At 37.5% G+C, this 24,604-nt stretch overlaps 1 protein-coding gene across 2 annotated transcripts in view; it reads right to left on the bottom strand.

Moving 5' to 3' along the window:
• CCDC171 (coiled-coil domain containing 171) overlaps window positions 1–24,604 on the bottom strand; it is a 369,266-nt gene that overhangs the window by 335,593 nt on the left and 9,069 nt on the right. For both annotated transcript variants that reach the window (XM_089913206.1, XM_089913205.1), the window contains 2 exons: window positions 23,109–23,266; window positions 15,855–15,990 (listed from right to left, as the gene is read on the bottom strand). In XM_089913206.1, the coding sequence (XP_089769332.1) occupies window positions 15,855–15,990; window positions 23,109–23,152 (180 nt within the window). In that variant the 5' untranslated portion in view covers window positions 23,153–23,266. The remainder of the gene's footprint in view (window positions 1–15,854; window positions 15,991–23,108; window positions 23,267–24,604) is intronic.

The following is a 24,604-nucleotide window of genomic DNA, read 5'->3' on the forward strand; positions in this document are numbered from 1 at the left end:
AGCCCCATGGCAGACAAGGCTAAAGACCAGATGGAAAATCTAATTATGAGGAATGCAGAATTAAAATACAAGTTGAATAAAGAACCTCAACAAGTTTCTAATGTTAAGATGGTATATATCAGCTGGGCATTAGGTAGAAAGGAAGGAGATGGATGAGGACTTTTGGAATTAGACAATCCTGAAAACTGGAATTGGAATTAGACAATCCTGAAAACTGCAAACTTCCAATCTCCTCTGAACACCCCTACTCCCAACAACAGCAGCCTCTTCTCCCTGTCTGAGCTACTTGACCTTCCCTTGCTTAAAGACTTAGTAAGGACCACAACTGAAATAGCTGTCTTGCAACAAGATGTGCAAGACCCACTTTCACCTCTTTGTCGCCATCGATAGACCCAGACCTCAGTAAGCCACAAGGGGAGAAATGCAGTCTTCTCTGGGAGAAGATAGTATCTATAGCAAAAGGACTGCAAAATTTTGCTAATCTTGTAATAGAAGGAACCCTATATAGGCTTGATTTGGATTTAATAAGCTAGATGTAACAGTTTGCTTGGAATGGGTGACTGTAAATTGAATTCAACATCAGCCTGCATTACTTAATAAAGTCAAATTGCCAGTACTTTCCTGATATAATATGCAGACTTAAGAAGATGGGAGTGGTGGCTTCCCTTGTGGTCCGGTGGCTAAGACTCTACACTCCCAATGCAAGGGGCCTGGGTTCAACCCCTGGTCAGGGAACTAGATCCCACATGCTGCAACTAAAAGAGCCCACATGCCACAACTAAAAGAGCCCACATGCCACAACTAAAGATCCCGCATGGGGGTTTCCCTGGTGGCGCAGTGGTTAAGAATCCACCTGCCAATGCAAGGGACACGGGTTCGAGCCCTGGCCCAGGAAGATCCCACATGCCACAGAGCAACTAAGCCCATGAGCCACAACTACTGAGCCTGAGCTCTAGAGCCCACGAGCCACAACTACTGAGCCCACGTGCCACAACTACTGAAGCCTGCGTGCCTAGAGCCCGGCTCCGCAGCAAGAGAAGCCACGACAATGAGAAGCCCACGCACCACAACGAAGAGTAGCCCCTGCTCACCACAACTAGCGAAAGCCCGCACATAGCAATGAAGACCCAACACAGCCAAAAATAAAAATTAATTAATTAATTAATTAAAAAAAGATCTCGCATGCCGCAATGAAGATCCCCCACGCGGCAATGAAGATCCCGTGTGCCACAATTAAGACCCGGCGCAGCCAAATAAATAAATAAATACTTAAAAAATAAAAGAAAAGAAAAGAAGATGGGAGTGCTTTTTTTATGAGCAAACCAAAACCTCCCCTTTCGCCAATTGCATCCTCTTTGAGAGCCCAAAGGACATTATTTTCCTAATTAAAGTGCTCTAAAATACACTGGCCAGCAAAAGCACCCTTAGAAAGCTCTAGCGGCTAACCTCTATATACCAGAGATAATAGTAGATGGTAAAGATAATGGTGGGATATGTCATAATTGAGATGGACTCGCCAACCTCAATCAAAATGGTGAACTTCCAGAGCAGCAAAGGCCAAGTGGTAGCAATTAACCACTAGAGACAAGGTGAGCACAGTTTCTATAATGGACGGCTGGAGCACAACAGTAATCATAGCATTTGACCTCCAGGTATTTGTGGTGGTATCTAATTGATTCTCGTGTACCCGGGAATTAAAGAGATGGGCAGTCTTCTAAAGCGGTGCTATGCAGTAGATATATAATGCAAGAAATTTTAAATTTTGTGTAATTTTAAATTTTCTAGTAGCAATATTTTGAAAAGTAAAAATATGTGAAACTAATTTTAACATTTTACTTAACCCAATATATCCAAGATTCTTTATTTCAACATAAAATCAACATGAAAAATTATTAGTGAGCTATTTTACTTTTTTTAGATATTTTACACCTTTTTGTACCAAGTTTTTGAAATCCAGTGTGTATTTGTATCACATCTTAATTCAGACTAGTCACATTTCAAGTGCTCAAAAGATACATGTGGCTAATGGCCACCATATTGGAGAAGCGATTCTAAAGCATTATTTGGTCTAAACAACAACAAAAACAAACAAACCAAAAAAAACAAACTGATAAAAAAACAGAAAAACTCCAAGTCTGATGAGCAGAATCCTTACTTAAGTCTCTAAAATATGAAGTCATACCCTCCCATCAGTTCCCAGACTCCCTGACTCCTTGAGGCACCACCACAAGTACACACTGTAAACTTCCCCGAGCCTTTCCCAATGCGCAAGGTACAAGCTCTGAACTGGAGACTAGCATTTGCTATATCTCGCATACACAGATCCAGGAACTAAAGGATGGAAGTGGAAGTGGCCTCTCTCTATTAACATAGCCTCTAATAACCTTACCACCTACCAACCCACTCACCGGGTTCCCACCCACCCACCCAAACATGCAACTTTGGGCTTTGATATTTTAGAAGAGATCTTAATTTACAAAGGGTGAATACTTCCACCAGTTGACACAAAAATGATCCACATTGATACTGCAACATGGATTAACTTCGGAAACATTATGCCAAATGAAACAAAACAAACACAAAAGGACAAATACTCTATGGTGCCACTTATATAAGGTATCTATCTAGAACATGCAAATGCATAGAAATATAAAGTAGATTAGAGGTTAGCAGGGGTGGGGATGGTGGAAGGAGGACGGGGCAGTTATTGCTTAATAGGTACAGTTTCTGTATGGGATGATAAAAATTTTTGAAAATAGATACTGGCGATGGTTGCACAGTGCTGTGAATATAAATATAACTGAATTGTACACTTAAAATGGTTAAAATTGTAAATGTTATATATTTTTTACCGCAGTAAAAAAAATTTTTTTTAAATCCATTGTATCAGAAGCTGAGACTACCTCTAGGCTAGTTTTGGGCTCCTTGTACCAGTGAAACAAAAGGCAAAGAAAGATGATGTTACCAGAGTCTTGATTACCAAGACTGGCTGGGGTGACTGATCCTGATTACCAAGGGCATAGTGAGGCAGAGGAGACCATGGAAACCTGGGGATTCAACGGTATGATTCTCAGTATATCCATATCTACAGAGATCCAATAGATGTGGCACCATTAAGGAATCAAACTTTTCAAGAATGAAATGCAGTCACTCCACCAAGGAAAATGCTGGCAGAGGGTAAGGGGAACAGGAATCAGTTGTGACAGAAGTGAAGCGAAAAATATCAGCTTATAGGGCTTCCCTGGTGGCGCAGTAGTTGGGAGTCTGCCTGCCGATGCAGGGGACGTGGGTTCGTGCCCCGGTCCGGGAAGATCCCACATGCCGCGGAGCAGCTGGGCCCGTGAGCCATGGCTGCTGGGCCTGCGCATCCAGAGCCTGTGCTCCGCAGCGGGAGAGGCCACAGCAGTGAGAGGCCCGCATACCACAAAAAAAAAAGAAAAAGAAAAAATCAGCTTATAACCCTAGGACCAGTTCTAAGAATAAGAACTGCAGCAGCTCTGCATATCTGTTATATGAATATATTAGTGATTTTTTTCTTTGCTCCTCATCTCTGGCATTATATGAAGAATGTTGGTACTATTGGTCTCAATTTAATTCATGAGACACAAAATTGTAAGATTCTGATGGTGAGGATACGTATCATCTGTGAGATAGAAACGATGGACTGATAAGGCTTTGTGTCTCCCATTGTGGAGTGGGTGAGAGCATCTTTGTATAGAGGATATTTGAGTTGCCTTGCAAGATTACACAGGAACAAGATATTATTGCATGGGAGTTACACATGAGCAGAAGAGTGATAATGAATGCTGAAGAGCAAAAAGTGTGGAGTGTCAATTATTTGTCCATTTGATCCATTTCTCAACCCCCTTCTTTTGCTCTATTATATCATAGGAACTGTAATTCCCATGCTCCATTGTTAAATGGCTCTACTTCCGGCAGTGTCTCTGGCAGTAGCTGCATCTCTTTTCAGGTTCCAGCTGCCTATCCTTCATTCCAACATCCCAACCTGACTGAACAGCCCCTACCATGGTTCTCCCTCCCACCAGACAGCTCCAACTTCTGGACTCTGGTAACATCATCTCCTCCCATTGGTCCTCTGGCCTAGAGGTGATGGTGGCTTCCTGATGTAACTAATCTCTAGGTGGCCTCATCATTCCCTGTTTGAATTCCTAGGTATTTCATCACCTGTACAACCAATTCCGTCTATTAATGTCCCTCTTTTAGCCTGACTGGGCCTTATTTGATTTCCAGAGCTACCCACAGAGCTGTGAAAAACATATCCTCTAGCTGTGAAAAACAACCATGAGGTTGTTTTCTCATTTAAGCTTCAACATATGCACTACAACATGAACAGCAACAAAATGGTATCTCCCTCCTTTTCAAAACAAGTCTTCATTCTTTTAGGTCTTAGGCTCAACCAGTTGTCTTAGAACCTCCTCTCTGTGTCATCCTCCATGTCTTCCCTGATGCCCTCCTACAGCATGTCTCAGCCTCTAAAAGGTCTTTCACCATTTTTACGCCATGACCCTCTTTGGCAATCTGGCACAGCCTTTTCAAAATAATGTAATTACATGCATAAAATAAAATACACAACAAAAAGAATCAAAGTATAAAAATAAATATATGATATAACAACCAATTTGTGATGCTGTAATCTACGTTACTTCTTTAATAACACATTAAATAACAAGTTGTACTCACAAGTCTAATAACCATTTCAAAGTAATGACAAGTATAAACAATATTTCAATATATTTGCAGTAACTGAAGTATGGTATGTGTCTGCAATTTCTATTGGTGATAAATTCAAAAGTACTGCTAATCCTACTATAGCTTGCTTTTAAAAGGACGACAGGCTGGGCCAAGCCCTTCATAACTGAAGGAAATGCTTAACATGAGTTAGGGGTTAATAAAAATAAAAATATAATTTCTCCCTATCCAACTACATGGATTCCTTGATTTCTCAGTTTGTAAGGACCCCTGCTTAAGACCCCTACTCCTAAGAAATCTGGCAGGATCAGTCAAACACCTTTAGGTCTTGAACCCTAGAAAGCCTACTGCTTCGTCCTAGGTATCCAGTAACTTTTGGCTAGAGAAAGTTACATTGCTTTTCCTTATTCTCTCCCATCCTCATTGCTCTAAAAGATTTTCTTGCTCTATCGTCACTATCGGGGCCAATGAGATATCTGAATAGCTTCATGACCTCTTCTCCTACTTTGCACATCTGTATTATTGTGCTCAAATAATTTTAATAACCACTGCAAAAGTGAAAACCTTGTGGCATTTTCCCATCTCAATCACCCACATCAGTACAACTTAGTTTCATTCGGAAGCTGTGAGTCTGTAAGAAACTCCTCTCCCCCATACCCTCTGCCCACTAATAAATCTCAACAGTAACCTATTATTTCTATACCTAGGAAAGAAAACGGGGGCTCAGAAAAATGACATAAGTTGCCCAAGAACCCACAATAATGAAATTCCTAGATAAGTCATTTTAAAGATTTTTATTATTTTTTATTGTGGTATAATTGACATATTATATTAGGTTCAGGTGTACAACATAATGATTTAATATTTATATATATTACAAAATGATCACCACATAATTCTAGTTAACATCCATCACCATACATAGTTATAATTTTTTTCTTCTGATGAGAACTTTTAAGATCTACTCTCTTAACAACTTTCAAAAATGCAATACAGTACATTATTAACTATAGTTGCCATGCTGTATATTACATACCCAGGACTTATTTTATAACTGGGAAGTGTGTACCTTTTGACCCCCTTCACCCACTTCATCTACCTCCACCCACCCCCTGCCTCTGACAACCACCAATTTATTCTCTGTATCTATGAGCTTGGGGTTTTAATTTTTAAATACCACCTATAAATGATATCATACAGTATTTGTCTTTTTTTTAACATCTTTATTGGAGTATAATTGCTTTACAATGTTGTGTTAGTTTCTGCTGTATAACAAAGTAAATCAGCTATACATATAAATTTATCCCCATTTCTCCTCCCTCTTGCGTCTCCTTCCCACCCTCCCTAACCCACCCCTCTAGGTGGTCACAAATCACGGAGCTGATCTCCCTGTGCCATGCGGCTGCTTCCAACTAGCTATCTATTTTACATTTGGTAGTGTATATATGTCCATGCCACTCTCTCACTTCGTCCCAGCTTACCCTTCCCCCTCTCCAAGTCCTCAAGTCCATTCTCTACATCTGCGTCTTTATTCCTGTCCTGTCCCTAGGTTCTTCAGAACCACTTTATTTTTTTAAGATTCCATATATATGCGTCAGCATACGGTATTTGTTTTTCTCTTTCTGACTTACTTCACTCTGTATGACAGTCTCTAGGTCCATTGACCTCACTGCAAATAACTCAATGCTGTTTCTTTTTATGGCAGAGTAATATTCCATTGTATATATGTACCACATCTTCTTTATCCATTCATCTGTTGATGGACATTTAGGTTGCTTCCACATCCTGGCTATTGTAAACAGTGCTGCAATGAACATTGTGGTACATGACTCTTTTTGAATTACGGTTTTCTCAGGGTATATGCCCAGTAGTGGGATTGCTGGGTCGTATAGTAGTCCTGTTTTTAGTTTTTTAAGGAAACTCCATACTGTTCTCCATAGTGGCTGTATCAGTCTACATTCCCACCAACAGTACAAGAGGGTTCCCCTTTCTCCACACCCTCTCCAGCATATACTATTTGTAGATTTTTTGATGACGGCCATTCTGACCGGTGTGAGGTGATATCTCATTGTACTTTTGATTTGCATTTCTCTAATGATTAGTGATGTTGATCATCCTTTCATGTGTTTGTTGGCAATCTGTATATCTTCTCTGGAGAAATATGTATTTGGGATTTCTGCCCATTTTTGGATTCAGTTGTTTGTTTAATTAATACTGAGCTGCATGAGCTGCTTGTATATTTTGGAGATTAATCCTTTGTCAGTTGCTTCATTTGCAAATATTTTCTCCAATTCTGAGGGTTGTTCTTTTTGTCTTGTTTAGTTTTCTTTGTTGTGCAAAAGCTTTTAAGTTTCATTACATCCCATTTGTTTCTTTTTGTTTTTATTTCCATTTCTCTAGGAGGTTGGCCAAAAAGGATCTTCCTGTGATTTATGTCACTGAGTGTTCTAGCTATATTTTCCTCTAAGAGTTTTATAGTGTCTGGCCTTACATTTAGGTCTCTAATCCATTTTGAGTTTATTTTTCTGTATGGTCTTAGGGAGTGTTCTAATTTCATTCTTTTACATGTAGCTGTCCAGTGTTCCCAGCACCACTTATTGAAGAGGCTGTCTTTTCTCCATTGTATATTCTTCTCTCATTTATCAAAGATAAGGTAACCATATGTGCATGGGTTTATCTCCGGGCATTCTATCCTGTTTCATTGATTTATATTTCTGTTTTTGTACCAGTACCACACTGTCTTCATTACTGCAGCTTTGTAATATAGTCTGAAGTCCGGGAGCCTGATTCCTCCAGCTCTATTTTTTCTTTCTCAAGATTGCTTTGGCTATTCGGGGTCTTTTGTGTTTCCATACAAATTGTGAAATCTTTTGTTCTAGTTCTGTGAAAAATGCCATTGGTAGTTTGATAGGGATTGCATTGAACCTATAGATTGCTTTGGGTAGTATAGTCATTTTCACAATGTTGATTCTTCCAATCCAAGAACATGGTATATCTCTCCATCTGTTTATATCATCTTTAATTTCTTTCATCAGTGTCTTACAGTTTTCTGCAGACAGGTCTTTTGTCTCCTTAGGTAGTTTTATTCCTAGGTATTTTATTCTTTTTGTTGCAATGGTAAATGGGAGTGTTTCCTTAATTTCTTTTTCAGATTTTTCATCATTAGTGCATAGGAATGAAAGAGATTTGTGTGCATTAATCTTGTATCCTGCTACATTGCTAAATTTATTGATTAGCTCTAGTAGTTTTCTGGTAGCATCTTTAGGATTCTATATGTATAGTATCATATCATCTGCAAACAGTGACAGCTTTACTTCTTCTTTTCTGATTTGGATTCCTTTTATTTCCTTTTCTTCTCTGACTGCTGTGGCTAAACTTCCAAAACTATGTTGAATAACAGTGGTGAGAGTGGGCAGCCTTGACTTGTTTCTGATCTTAGTGGAAATGGTTTCAGTTTTTCAACACTGAGAACGATGGTAGCTATGGGCTTGTCATATATGGCCTGTATTATGTTGAGGTAAGTTCCCTCTATGCTTACTTTCTGGAGGGTTTTTATCATAAATGGGTGTTGAATTTTATCAAAAGCTTTCTTTGTGTCTATTGAAATGATCATATGGATTTTATCCTTCAGTTTGTTAATATGGTGCATCACCCTGATTGCTTTGCATATATTGAAGAATCCTTACATTCCTAGGATAAAGCCCACTTGATCGTGGTGTATGATCCCTTTAATGTGCTGCCGAATTCTGTTTGTTGAGGATTTTTGCACCTATGTTCATCAGGGATACTGGCCTGTAGTTTTCTTTTTCCGTGACATCTTTGTCTGGTTTTGGTATCAGGGTGATGGTGGGTTCGCAGAATGAGTCTGGGAGTGTTCCTCCCTCTGCTATATTTTGGAAGAGTTTGAGAAGGATATGTGTTAGCTCTTCTCTCAATGTTTGATAGAATTCACCTGTGAAGCCATCTGGTCCTGGACTCGTTTGTTGGATGATTTTTTTTTTTTTTTTTTTTTTGCAGTGTGTGGGCCTCTCACTGTTGTGGCCTCTCCCGTTGCGGAGCACAGGCTCCGGACGCACAGGCCCAGTGGCCATGGCTCATCGGCCCAGCCACTCCACGGCATGTGGGATCCTCCCAGACCGGGGCACGAACCCGTGTCCCCTGCATCTGCAGGCGGACTCTCAACCACTGCACCACCAGGGAAGCCCTGTTGGATGATTTTTAATCACAGTTTCAATTTCAGTGCTTGTGACTGGTCTGTTTATATTTTCTATTTCTTCCTGGTTCAGTCTTGGAATGTTGTGCTTTTCCAAGAATTTGTCCATTTCTTCCAGGTTGTCCATTTTATTTGCATATAGTTGCTTATAGTAATTTCTCATGATCCTTTGTATTTCTACAGTGTCAGTTGTTATTTCTCCTTTTTCATTTCTAATTCTATTGATTTGAGCCTTCTCCCTTTTTTCTTTAGGAGTCTGGCCAATGGTTTAATCAATTATTCTTACCTTCTCAAAGAACCAGGTTTTAGTTTTATTGATCTTTGCTATCGTTTCCTTCATTTCTTTTTCATTTATTTCAGACCTGATCTTTATGATTTCTTTCCTTCTACTAACTTTGGGGGTTTTTTTGTTCTTCTTTCTCTAATTGCTTTAGGTGTAAGGTTAGGTTGTTTATTTGAAGTTTTTCTTGTTTCTTGAGATAGGACTGTATTGCTATAAACTTCCCTCTTAGAACTGCTTTTGCTGCATCCCATAGGTTTTGGGTCATGGTGTTTTCATTGTCATTTGTTTCTAGGTATTTTTTGATTTCCTCTTTGATTTCTTCAGTGATCTCTTGGTTATTTAGTAGTGTATTGTTTAGCCTCCATGTGTTTGAATGTTTTACAGTTTTTTTCCTGTAATTGATATGTAGTCTCATAGCGTTGTGGTCAGAAAAGATACTTGATATGATTTCAATTTTCTTAAATTTACCAAGCCTTGATTTGTGACCCAAGATATGATCTATCCTGGAGAATGTTCCATGAGCACTTGAGAAGAAAGTGTATTCTGTTGTTTTTGGATGGAATGTCCTATAAATATCAACTAAGTCCATCTTGTGTAATGTGTCATTTAAAGCTTGTGTTTCCTTATTTATTTTCATTTTGGATGATCTGTCCATTGGTGAAAGTGGGGTGTTAAAGTCCCCTACTATGACTGTGTTACTCTCGATTTCCCATTTTATGGCTGTTAGCATTTGCCTTATGTATTGAGGCACTCCTATGTTGGGTGCATAAATATTTATAATTGTTATATCTTCTTCTTGGATTGCTCCCTTGATCATTATGTAGTGTCCTTCTTTGTCTCTTGTAATAGTCTTTATTTTAAATTCTATTTTGTCTGATATGAGAACTGCTACTCCAGCTTTCTTTTGATTTCCATTTGCATGGAATATCTTTTTCTATCCCCTCACTTTCAGTCTGTATGTGTCCCTAGGTCTGAAGTGGGTCTCTTGTAGACAGCATGTATACGGGTCTTGTTTTTGTACCCATTCAGTCAGTCTATATCTTTTGGTTGGTGCATTTAATCCTTTTACATTTAAGGTAATTATCAATATGTATGTTCCTATTACCATTTTCTTAATTGTTTTGGGGGGTTTTTTTGTAGGTCTTTTCCTTCTCTTGTGTTTCCTGCCTAGAGAAGTTCCTTTAGCATTTGTTGTACAGCTGGTTTGGTGGTGCTGAACTCTCTTAGCTTTTGCTTGTCTGTAAAGGTTTTAATTTCTCCATCAAATCTGAATGAGATCCTTGCTGGGAAGAGTAACCTTGGTTGTAGGTTTTCCCCTTTCATCACGTTAAATATGTGCTGCCACTCCCTTCTGACTTGCAGAGTTTCTGCTAAAAGATCAACTGCTAACCTTATGGGGATTCCCTTGTATGTTATTTGCTGCTTTTCTCTTGCTGCTTTTAATATTTTTCCTTCGTATTTTATTTTTGATAGTTTGATTAATATATGTGTTGGTGTGTTTCTCCTTGGATTTATCCTGTATGGGACTCTATCTGCTTCCTGGACTTGATTGACTATTTCCTTTCCCATGTTAGGGAAGTTTTCAACTATAATCTCTTTAAATATTTTCGCATTCCCTTTCTTTTTCTCTTCTTCTTCTGGGACCCCTATAATTCAAATGTTGGTGCATTTAGTGTTGTCCCAGAGGTCTCTGAGACTGTCCTCAATTCTTTTCATTCTTTTTCCTTTATTCTGCTCTGCAGTAGTTATTTCTACCATTTTATCTTCCAGGTCATTTATCCGTTCTTCTGCCTCAGTTATTCTGCTATTGATTCCTTCTAGAGAACTTTTAATTTCATTTCTTGTGTTTTTCATCGTTGTTGGTTTGCCCTTTAGTTCTTCTAGGTCCTTGTTAAAAGTTTCTTGTATTTTCTCCGTTCTATTTCCAAGATTTGGGATCATCTTTACTATCATTTTTCTGAATTCTTTTTCAGGTAGGCTGCCTATTTCCTCTTCATTTGTCTGATCTGGTGGGTTTTTACTTTGCTCTTTCATCTGCTGGGTATTTCTCTGTCTTCTCATTTTGCTTATCTTACTGTGCTTGGGGTCTCCTTTTGCAGGCTGTAGGTTCATAGTTCCCATTGTTTTTGGTGTCTGCCCCCAGTGGGTAAGGTTGGTTCAGTGGGTTGTGTAGGCTTCCTGCTGGAGGGGACTGGTGCCTGTGTTTTGGTGGGTGGGGATGGATCTTTTCTTTCTGGTGGGCAGGACCACGTCCGGTGGTGTGTTTTGGGGTGTCTGTGAACTGATTATGATTTTAGGCAGTCTCTCTGCTAACAGGTGGGGTTGTGTTCCTGTCTTGCTAGTTGTTTGGCACAGGGTGTCCAGCACTGTAGCTTGCTGGTTGTTGAGTGGAACTGGGTCTTAGCATTGAGATGGAGATCTCTGTGAGAGCTCTCACCATTTGATTTTGCACGGGGCTGGGAGGTTTCTGGTGGTCCAATGTCCTGAATTCGGCTCTCCCACCTCAGAGGTTCAGGCCTGACACCCGGCCAGAGCACCAAGACCCTGTCAGCCACTCAGCTCAGAAGAAAAGGGAGGAAAAAGAGAGACAGAAAGAAAGAAAATAATAAAATAAAAGATAAATTATTAAAAATAAAAAAGTAATTAAAAAAAAGAAAGAAAGAAGAGAATAACCAAACTAAAAAACAAATCCACCAATGATAACAAGCGCTAAAAACTATCCCAAAAAAATGGAAAGACTGAACCCTAGGACAAATGGTAAAAGCAAAGCCATAGAGACAAAATCACACAGAGAAGCATACACATACACAGTCACAAAAACAGAAAAAGAAAATTATATTTTTTTAAAAAAAAAGCAATTCCGAGAGCAACCAAATCAATAAACAAATTTACCAGTGATAATAAGCTCTAAATACTAAACTAAAATAAACATAAAACCAGAAACAAATTAGATGCAGAAAGCAAACCCCAAGTCTACAGTTGCTCCCAAAGTCCACTGCCCCAATTTTGGGATGATTCATTGTCTATTCAGGTATTCCACAGATGCAGGGTAAATCAGGTTGACCGTGGAGATTTAATCCGCTGCTCCTGAGGCTGCTGGGAGAGATTTCCCTTTCTCTTCTTTGTTCACACAGCTCCTGGGGTTCAGCTTTGGATTTGGCCCCGCCTCTGCGTGTAGGTCGCCTGAGGGCGTCTGTTTCCCACCCAGACCGGATGGGGTTAAAGAAGCAGCTGATTCGGGGGCTCTGGCTCACTCAGGCCGGAGGGAAGGAGGGGTACAGAATGCAGGGTGAGCCTGCAGCAGCAGAGGTCAGCATGACGTTTTCACAGCCTGAGGCACAATGTGTGTTCTCCCAGGGAAGTTGTCCATGGATCACGGGACCCTGGCAGTGGCAGGCTGCATAGGCTCCCGGGAGGGGAGGTGTGGATAGTGACCTGTGTTTGCACACAGGCTTCTTGGTGGCTGCAGCAGCATCCTTAGCATTTCATGTCCATCTCCGGTATCTGCGCTGATAGCCACAGCTGGTGCCCATCTCTGGAGCTCGTTTAGGCAGTGCTCTGGATCCCCTCTCCTCATGCACCCCAAAACAATGGTCTCTTGCCTCTTAGGCAGGTCTAGACATTTTCCCAGATTCGCTCACCAATAGCTGTGGTGCACTAGCCCCCTTCAGGCTGTGTTCATGCAGCCAACCCCAGTCCTCTCCCTGGGATATGACCTCTGAAGCCGGAGCCTCGTCTCCCAGCCCACACCCATCCCAGCGGGTGAGCAGACAAGCCTCTCAGGCTGGTGAGTGCTGGTCTGAGCCAATCCTCTGTGCGGGAATCTCTCTGCTTTACCCTCTGCACCCCTGTTGCTGTGCTCTTCTCCATGGCTCCAAAGCTTACCCCCAACCCACCCCCCGTCTCCGCCAGTGAAGGGGCTTCCAAGTGTGTGGCAACTTTTCCTCCTTCACAGCTCCCTCCCAGAGGGGCAGGTCCTGTCTCTATTCTTCTGTTTCTGGTTTTCCTTTTTTCTTTTGCCCTGCCCAGGTACGTGGGGAGTTTGCTGCCTTTTGGGAGGTCTGAGGTCTTCTGCCAGCGTTCAGTAGGTGTTCTGTAGGAGTTGTTCCACATGTAGATGTATTTCTGATGTATTTGTGGGAAGGAAGGTGATCTCCACATCTTACTCCTCCGCCATCTTGAAGGTCCCTCCAGTATTTGTTTTTCTCTGTCTGACTTATTTCACTTACCATAATGGCCCCAAGGTCCATCTATATTGTCACAAATGGCAAGATGTCACTCTTTTTTTGTGTGAATAATATTCCATTGAATACACACACACACACACACACACACACACACACACACACGGACTTCCCTGGTGGTGCAGTGGTTAAGAATCTGCTTGCCAATGAGGGGGACACAGGTTCAAGCCCTGGTCCGGGAAGATCCCACCTGTTGCAGAGCAACTAAGCCCGTGTGCCACAACTACTGAGCTTGCACTCTAGAGCCCACGAGCCACAACTACTGAGCCTGTGTGCCACAACTACTGAAGCCCGCATGCCTAGAGCCCATGCTCTGCAACAAGAGAAGCCAATGCAATGAGAAGCCCACGCACCACAACGAAGAGTAGCCCCCGCTCGCTGCAACTAGAGAAAGCCCACACACAGCAACAAAGACCTAATGCAGCCAAAAATAAAGAAAGAAATTTTTTAAAAATAATATATATGTATATATATTCATTTATATGTGTGTATATATATATATATATATACACATATTTGAAACATTTTCTTTATCCATTCATCTATTGATAGGACACTTAGATTTTAAAGAAATTTGTGCCAATCAGCCAGTGTGTTAGCATTAGGAGTACCTGATAAGGCAAATATCTGGCCTTAGTTTTTAGATAGTTTCATTCCTCTCTGCCTTGCTTTATAATGGACATATTTAGAAATTACATGGCTAAAAATATTACTATATAATATGAGTAAAATCAGCTAAACAAATAATTGAAACAGTAAAACTGAACAATAATACAAACCTGGAGTTGAACCAACTATAACTACCTATTTTGAGAAAATTCTCTTTCTTCCGTGAGATAATTTCCAATCTCTTTAATGTGAACACATAATTCAAAATATTTTTGATCAAATAAAAGATAATAAATGTATGTTCTGGTAAGAGAAATGTGATAACTATAAATATATGTGAAAGAATATATTTAATGGATGAATGATTATCATGATACTAATATTCTCAAGTAAAATGTACATTTGGTTTATAAAATAAGTTTTGGGGATTATGAACAATTAGCACCCATTTAACAAATACTACTTTATATTCAGTATGTAATAGTACAACATAAATAAAAGCAATTACTACTTCAATTATCACTTTAAAATTACCTCAATTGCCCTTAAAAATACAAATAAAACAGTCATAGATTGATCGCTTGTTATTTTAATCATAAACCACTGTTCCTTAGAGAACCTGAAAAAAATCATTTTTCCAAACGTTTATTCAACACACAGCTACTGAGGGCCTACTACGTGCCAATAAGCAACTCGACAGGTACAGGGACAAAGCATGGTCACTACTTTCAGCTCTCACGAAGCTTAAGGACTAAAGAAGCGCAGGTAAGCGTGAAATAAATGTTTTAGCTCTAAAATATCTGTAACAGCAACATGTTATGGGAGAGGAAAGAAAGGAGTAATCATTTTCACCTAGCAAGGCTTTAAAAGGTTTCCTGACAGAACAGCGTCGGATTTTAGCAAAAAGGGAAGGAAAATACACTGTTTATGCTTAACTGTCAAAAAATTACAACTACTATTACAGTGCACAGACACTTCTCAAATTCTATTTCATTTAATTATCTCAACAACCCTTTGGGACCAGCATTTCACAATGAGAAACCAAAGATGTACAGGATAAATAACTCGCCCAAGGTCAAATATGTTGTAAATGGAAGGGCCAAGAATGAGTCCAGGTCTCTGTAACTCAGTATTCTTTCCACTACATCGGGCTGCCTAAGCTGAGCTTTAAGAATGAGTAAAACTTAAATAAAGAAAAAGAAGAAAACAGAAAAGAAAGACGACAGAAGAGACATAAAAATATAATTCATGTATTATCCTAGAGTAAAAAATAACTTCTGTCCTTGGAATATACACATATATATATGAAATACAGATATTTATATATATACACACACATACTAATAAAAGATATAATGATACAATTGAAAAACAAACTAAGATAATTCATGAATTACACTGATCAAAAATTCCATACTCAAATCTAATTGTTTAAGAGACTGTTCTATGACTGAGACCATAAGGAAACTACATTAAGATTTCCAAAATGCCTAATTTACAAATCCCTTAGTCACCAAACGCATTCATCAATTAACATTTTTGAGCAAATATAATTCATTAATTAAAATAAAATTAAGGCAACATACCAATAAATACAATACTTCATTAAATTTCTACTTTAACACTCCTATACAATTCCACTGTATTTAAAAAAACCATCTGTTCTATTAATGTCCTTTTTAAGCACAAGAATGTTACAGTGATAAATGTTAAAACAAGTAGTTTCTAATATGAAATGAATCTAAAATAATCAAACTCTACTTTTAACATTATTTGAGAAGAAAATAAATTCTACCTCTGCATTGTGCTTAGTTGTTATTTCTAATTTTTCTTTCTTAGCCCGATGGAGTTTCTTTCTGAGATCAGCAGTAATATCCAAGTCTGTTTCATTTTTAACCATTTGTTTTATATCAGATGAGGCGTTCTTCAACCTATAAAATGAGATCAAAATAAAATATAATTATTATTAAGTAAATTTCCAGCACTTCCCGTATTTCTGATAACTTATTTTTCAAAAAAAACAGGGAACATGTTACGGTCCTTACCCTAAAGAAACTTACATTCCAGTAAAAGATATTGATTGCAAAAGCTAGATAGAATTGCAAAGCAGTATATGACTAGAAACAAACCACTGTCCACTGGGAAATCACCATATTGTTCAAGATAGGCAATAAAGGTTATCTGATCCTATCACAAGCTGGCAAGTTTTGGAGAAGACCGAGTTCTTTCCTTTTAACCTTTTTAAATAATATATTTTACTTATTGCAAATATAACACATATTACAAAAAGAGAAAGTATAAGAGAATACAGACTCATGCTTTTAAATGGCAGAGTAAAGTTCTACTCTCTCCCCAAAAGTAAAATTAAAATTTTAACTAATTTAACAGCAAAGAGAATTTAGAGATATAAACTCACAAGGAGAATTAGTACCAGAGATGAGACAATAGCAATAAAATACTGGAAGTTGGAACGCAGGTGGATAAGTGGTAAGTGATTTATATAAGAGAGCTGAATTCAAAGCCAACAGTAAGAAAAGCAACCTGATTTACACCAGAGTCCCAAAAAGCTCAGTTCACTGGCAACACCTTTTAAAATGGGGGTAAAAGCAGAGCAGAAAACAGGAGAATTGGTTGAAAGTCTGCCAAAGAAATAATAAGATCCTCAGATCCTCTACCCTATACACCACACAACTGGGTATTGATTTCTTCCCCACTCTGGCAGAACACTAGGGGTTTATCCCCTGGAGAGGATAAAACAGAACGTCTCTCGATTGGAGACATCAGATACAAATCGGGTAAGTGTTCCATACCAAAAGCAAGAGACTCGAGTAAAAAGTTATATAATAAATTATATCCCTGGTCTTCTAATACTTATTGTCTAACAGAACAATGTCAGCCAAAGAAGAGACTAGAAGGATCTTCCCTGGAGAATCTAACCAACAAGGTGAAAAAGACCTAAAGATGCCAATGTTACGGGTTCTCCAGCAAAACAGCTTAACCAGATCACCCTACACAGAATGCCTCATACACTGAGCTTCCAATCATCTTTTTAGGCCTCTACTTTTAAATATGAACAGAGAGCCAAGGATCACCAGAAGTTAAGCAACATCTGATAAGAAAGACAAAGACTACAAGGGGCAGGGAAGAAGTCAAAGATGATGCAGGGAAAAGATAACTTTAAAAAAAGATTAAGAAAAAACCCTTAACATTAAAATCCTCAGAAAAATAGGAGAGGATAAAAAAATCCATAAAACAAAAACTGGATGTAATTAAAAATGAAATATTCATAGAACAAAAAAAGAGCTCTTGGAAATCAAAAACACAAACTAAGAAATGAAAAACTAAATAAATAAATTTAAAACAAAAATCTCCCAGATGCCTCAAAAAATTACAAGAGAAAATAATTTCCAATTTAGAATTTTATGCTCAACAAGTACCATTCAAAGACAAGAGTATGGGGAAGGGAAAATGAAACGTGCACGCTTTCATACCTATGATCAGAGTGTAAACTGGCAGAAAAGTTTTTAGAAGTTTGGTAATAAATGTCTAAAACTTTCAAAAAAAAAACAAAGACAAGAGTATGAGAAACACTATTTCAGATCTACAAGACATCAAAACATTTATAAGGGGCTACTGGAAGACTTGTTTCACCAAAATAAGGACCCACACTGAGAAAGAGAAAGAAATGGGATCCCAGAAGTAGGGTATTCAAGATAAGAAAACAGCAAAGGGATGTCTAAGATAGTGATGAAAGGAAGCACCCAGTGAAATTTGTGCAGCAAATCACTTAAAGGGTAATCTGTTCCAACTGTACTGGCCAATGCCTCCAGGAGTAATTTCTTTAAGATGAAAAGAGAAAAGAACAGAATACATCAACTATGTGAACATATTGAGAGATTTATAAAACTTGGTGGGAGTATGAAGTTGAATTCATAAGTTCATGGAAATTAAACCAAGTAAACAACAAATGAGACAACTATTAATTAAATCCAAGAAAAACAAAATGTATACCACAGAAAAAATTGTCACTGAATACTACTACATAACTCAACTAGGAAGTTTTGATAATTATACGATAATGTAAACATTGATTAATCTAACCAAGATTATATATCACTAAATGAAGAGAGAATAGAAAAGGGAGGCAAGTATGAATGAAAACTAAATTATGAACTTCTATAGTGGAAAGTCAGTAGATAATGGCTAAACATGAAAAATCAAATAGCAATATAAAAAAAATTTTTGAAGAGGTATGGATTTTAAAAAAACATCTCAGAGAGTTGAAAATGATTCTTTCTAGGGATAAAGAAAGTTATTTGTCTCAAGGTAATAAGCACTGCTATTTTTCCTAACAGCAGTAAGTAAGCCTTTTAGAACAATTAGTCTTTAAATAACATGCATACGTAATTTTTTTTAAATAAGACTAAAATAAAACAACAGAGAATCAATGAAACCAAAATTTGATTCTTTAAATAGATGAATAAACTTGATAAACCTTTGGTTAGCTAGACAAAGAAAAAAGAGAAGAAACTCAAAGTATAAGCAAAAAATAAAAAAGGGAATGGCACTACCAACGTAGAAGGATTATAATGAATACCATGAACAACTTTACGCTAACAAATCAGGACAAATTTAGGACAAATTCCTAAAAACACGGTAATTACTAAAACTAACTCAAAAAGAAAGAGAAAATCTGAACAGACCTGTAACAGACAACAACATTGAATTAATAATTTTAAAAATCTAATCATAGAGAAAGTCCAAGTCCAGATTCTACCAAACTTTAAGGAAGAAATAATACCAATCCTCACATTAGAGGAGGAGGAAACATTTCTCCAAATCATTCTGAGTCCAGCATTACCTAATACCAAAATATGGCAGACATCTCAAGAAAGGAAGAGTACAGACCAATATCTTTCATGAATAGAGATACAAAAAATCCTCAACAAAACATTAGCAAACCAAATCCAGCAACATCTTGAAAGAATTAAATTATAACATGATTAATTGGGATTTATCCCCAAAATAGAAAATTGGTATAATGTCTGAAACTCAAGTGATGTAATATACCATTTTACTAAAACAAAGGATGAAAACTATATGATCATCTCAACAGATACAGAAAATGTATTTGACAAAATCCAACACCCATTCATGATTTAAAAAAATAAAAAATAACTCTCAACGAACTAGGAATACAAGGAAATTTCATCAATCTGATAAAGGGCCTCTATGAAAAACTGCAAAAAGTAGCATCAAACTTAATGGTGAAACACTGAAAGCTTCCCCTAAGACTGGGAACAAAACAAAGATGTCTGCTAGTAATACTTCTATTCAAGACTGTATTGGAGGTTCTAGACAGTGCAATCAGGGAAAAAAAAAAAAAAAGGAAAAGAAATAAAAGGCACATATACTGAAGGAAGAAGTAAAACTGTCTTTAATGGCAAAGAACATGATCCTGTAAGATTATCCTAAGAAATCCATTAAGAAGCAAAAAGACTAGAACTAAAAAACAATTTCAGCAAGGTCACAGACTATAAGATCAATATGCAAAACCAATCACATTTCTAAACACTAGCAATAAATAATCCAAAACTGAAATTTAAAAAATAATTCCACTTATAATAGCATCAAGTAAATAAAATAGATTTAGGATTAAATTTAACAAAAAAAGGGAAAGACTTCTACACTGAAAAGCATAAATTATTGTTGAACTAAATTGAAGACCTAAGTAAATGAAAAGACATTCCACATTCACATTCATGTATTTGAAGACTAGTATTTTAAGATGGCCACTTTCCCCAAACTGATCTATAGATTCAACATATTGCCTACCAAAATCCCAGCAGGCTTTTTTTTTGCAGAAATTGACAAGCTGACCCTAAAAATTATATGGAAAAGCAAAGGACTCAGAAAAACCAAAATAATCTTTAAGAAAAACTAATGGGAGGACTTGCACCTTCTAAATTCAAAACTTACCATAAAGCTACAGTAATCAAAACAGTGTAGAATTTGAATTAAGAATAAACATGTAGATCAGTGTACCAGAATTGAGACCACAGAAATAAAGTCATATATATACAGTCAATTAATTTTCAACAAAGGTGCCAAGACAATTCAATGGGGGAAAAGATAGTCTTATCAACAAATGGTGCTAAAACAACTGATCTCCACAGGCAAAAAGATAAATTTAGACCCTTACCTCACACCATATACTACAAAGTAACTTAAAATGGAGCCCGGACCTAAATGTAAGAACTAAAATGATAAAAATTCTAGAAAAAAACTTAGGAGAAAAATCTTCATGACCTTAAGTTGGGCAAAATTTCTTAGATATGAAACCAAAAGCACAATCCATAAAGAAAAAGAATTGAACTTCATAAAAATTAATAACTTTTACACTTCAAAAGACATTATTAAGAAAATGAAGTCAAGCCAACAAATGGGAAAAGATATTTGCAAATTATATATCTGATAAAGGATTTGTATCCAGAATACATAAAGAACTCTTTTTTTTAATAAATTTATTTTATTTTTTATTTTTGGCTGTGTTGGGTCTTCATTGCTGCACACAGGCTTTTCTCTAGTTGTGGCGAGCGGGCGCTACTCTTCGTCGCAGTGCACGGGTTTCTCATTGCGGTGTCTTCTCTTGTTGCAGAGCATGGGCTCCAGGTGCATGGGCTTCAGTAGTTGTGGCAAACGGGCTTAGTTGCTTCGTGGCATGTGGGATCTTCCCGGACCAGGGCTCGAACCCGTGTCTCCTGCATTGGCAGGCGGATTCTTAACCACTGCGCCACCAGGGAAGCCCTCAGAATATATAAAGAACTCTTGAAGCGCGATAACAAAAAGATGAATAACTCAATTTAAAATCAGGCAAAAGATCTGAATAGGCTTTTCACCAATGAAGATACACAAATGGGCAAAAAAAAGCACATGCAAAGATGTTCAACATCATTGCTCACTAGGAAAACACAAAATAAAATCACAATGACGTATTACTTTACTCTCACTGGAATGGCTATAATCAAAAAGTCAGAAAACAACAAGTGTTGGGGAGGATATGGAAATGTATAAAACCCTTATACACTGCTGGTGGAAATGTAAAATGCTTCAATCACTTTAGAATACAATTTGGAAGTTTCTTAAAAATTTTAACATAAATTTACTATATGATGAAGTAATGGTGCTCCTAAGAATCTACCCAAGAGAAATAAAATATGTCTACACAAAGACTTGCACACAAGTGTTTATAGCAGAGTTATTCATAATAGGCAAAATGTGGAAACAACCCAAATGTCCATCAACTGGTGAATGGTTAACTAAAATGTATATATCCATAAAATGGAATAATATTCAGCAATAAGAAGAAACAAAGTACTGACACATGTTACAATATAATAAATCTGAAGAACATGCCTACTGAAAAGAAGCCAGACACAAATGACCACATATTGTATGACCCCAGTTATATGACTTGTTCAAAAAAGGCAAATCTATAGAAACAGAAAGTACGTTCGTGGTAAATAGCAGAGTTTAAATAACTTCATCAGTCCAGATTCTAGAACTCTGAAGAGTAATTTAACCATTAAAAATTATGACAGATGTATATTAATTTGGCAAGATGTTCCCCCCAAAATTGAAAAAGCAAGATACTAATGTAAAATATTATTCTAATTTTTGAAATATATATTTGTATGTTCAAAAGAAAAGGTCTGGGCAAGTAAATACCAAAATATTGTCGGTAGTTAACTCTAAGTGGTAGCATTATAAGCAGTTTCATCATTTTATTCATTTGTATTTCTTAAATTATTCTAAAAACACATGCATTATCTGCATTAAAATATACATATCTCTGTGTATATATACATATGCACATATATAAGACAGGATATCAGAGCAAAAAAGAACCTTAAAACACTCCCTTTAGCAGTTTTTGAACCATCTTCCTCACCATAGTGGTGGAGAACCAGCTGATGAGACCTCACTCTTAACCCTTGGAACATCTAACAGAAAAAATTCTTTTTAAGATAAAATTTTAGTAAAGAAAAATATTAATATTTTACTCATTTATTCTCTGTCTTGCTCCAGAAAGGATTTCAGGTAGCTCCTAAAGACAGGTAGGAAACGTTTACATAGCAAATCCTATTTATAAAGCAAAGTACATGTTAGTCATGGTACTCACCCCACCCACACATCCTTGCTGAAAAGGTGCTCAAGATCAGTTCTTCTCAAACTAAACGTGAGCAAGGACTATCCCCACCCCACTCCCATTGCTTCTGTAAAATATATTTAAAAGGGATAACTAAAAAAGAAAATCTAAAAACAGATAAAATTCAACTCTAAGTGTTTTATTATTAGATTCGACAAATAGAAAATTACTCTGTTACATGATTATAAGTTTCTAAACACTTGCTTTCAATTTCTGTACTTATTTCTTCGTAAACCACACTTTGAGTTGCACTCTCCGAAATGGCTCCATTTCGCATTATGGACTCAGAGTTTTTATATTATTCACATGAGATATGAATAAACCAAAGGTAGGCACCTCACCCAAAGGCATATATGAATGGTACAAAAAAGATGAGCAACAGCAATTCTTAGAATGTAAACTCCAAGAAAAGAAGCAGTTAGCAACAGGAGCTAAAACTAACAGAACGCTTAAGTAGAGTGATGAATCAGAGTTGGGGCAATGAGGAAATAAGAGGAAACACAGCAACACAGATTGTGGCAAGCCAAGTAATAATGAATAAGCAGAAGAAAAGATTTAGAGAAGTGGAAAAGAATAAGCAAGTCTCTAGGGACTGGAGAAAGTACAGACACTGACTTTTGTACACTGAGTTAACAAAGGAGCATAAAGAGCCACACAGAGTCTCCAGACCCAGTTCTGGTTTCTATGAGGCATCATTCTTGCTCCTCCAGTCCCATGAAATTTCCACTTCCCTTACCATCCCATGAGAATTCTTACAATCAGCCTCTCCAACCACTTATTTCTCCCTGCTCCCTGCAACCAAAAGCATTCCTCAACTAGAAGAAGAGACTGGAGGCTTACCTTTGGATATCACCAGGGGCATTATTTGAAGTGTTCAAACTCATGATGAGTCTTCCAACTCTTTGAAAATACCCCACTGTTGTTTAATGATATACTTCGTTATTAATGATTAAAACTGTCCAAGACGTCTGTGGCTTACAGGTTACATGGGCTGAAGTCTGTTAAAATAGTAAACAATATAACAGCAGTTATTTATATGAGCCCTGAGACTAGGGGTGATTTTTCTCTTGTTTTTTGACTTATCTGTATTTTTAAGATTATTCTTTAAAAAACATGTAAATACTTGTATTTTTAAAAGCCACAGTGTTTGGGGACTTCCCTGGTGGTCCAGTGGGTAAGACTCCATGCTCCCAATGCAGGGGGCCCAGGTTCAATCCCTGGTCAGGGAACTAGATCCCGCATGCATGGCACAACTAAGAGTTCACATGCCACAACTAAGAGTCTGCATGCCACAACAAAAGGATTCCACGTGCCGCAATGAAGACCCCGCGTGCCACAACTAAGACCCAACACAGCCTAAATAAATAAACTTTTTTTTAAGTTATAAAAAATAAAATAAAAGCCACAGTGTTTTATTTCTTTTTAAATAAGATTAGAAACAAAAATGACAAAACATTAGAAAGAAATTCCTTCTTATAAGAATATGCTAATACTATTAGATTATTTTAATTTCTCAAATAAAAAGTAATAAAATAGTGACTAATTGTTCTTAAACTGGAAGAGGAATAGGTAGTGCCTATCTCTAGGGCACAGAATTCAGTATGAAAGAAAATGCAGTCCAGGGATGTTTTGGGGTCCCAAAAGACTTTTTCATAAATGAAATATTTTTAAAGCAATGTTACAATCAAAGAGGCCAAGGCACTCCCACATAAAAGATCTTACAGTAATTTTCAAAGGCCTTCTCCCAAGGGATTGAAGAGGAAAAAGGAAAGAAGAGAGCATTTGTCACTTACCCTGGCTTCTCTCCAGAACACTCTTCTACCAGAGATACTCCAAATTATACAGAGTCAACAACTGTAAGTTACTTTACTACAGTATGAAGGAATCTTTGGGTAAACATCTCAATAACTAACTAATTCCAAATAGACACAAATATGAAGATCTCACAAGGTCTCTTGGTATCCCCAGCAGAAGTCCAATATCCTAAGAAAGACCATGAGATTTGGTCTCAGAGAGATCTGAGCTAGGATTCCAATAAGCATCAAGTATGTGGTCATAGGCAAGCCACTTAAACTCTCTGAGCTTGTTTCCTCAACCATAAGGAGATAACTATATCAAGCTCATATATTTGATATTTAAGTAATATACACAACACATATACAGTACACAGTCACTGTCAGTTTCTATTACTGTAACACAAACCCTCTGAGATCTCTGATAAAGGAAAGGAGTAGGTGACACTTGGGGTGATTTGGTCTGGTTAAAGATGTAATAAAAGAAGGCTTCCCTGGTGGCGCAGTGGTTGAGAGTCCGCCTGCCTATGCAGGGGACACGGG

The sequence above is a fragment of the Delphinapterus leucas genome, chromosome 6 (genome assembly GCF_059928025.1).
Source record: "Delphinapterus leucas isolate spDelLeu-1000000601 "Yukka" chromosome 6, BTC_Dleu_Yukka2, whole genome shotgun sequence".
Taxonomy (NCBI): domain Eukaryota; kingdom Metazoa; phylum Chordata; class Mammalia; order Artiodactyla; family Monodontidae; genus Delphinapterus; species Delphinapterus leucas.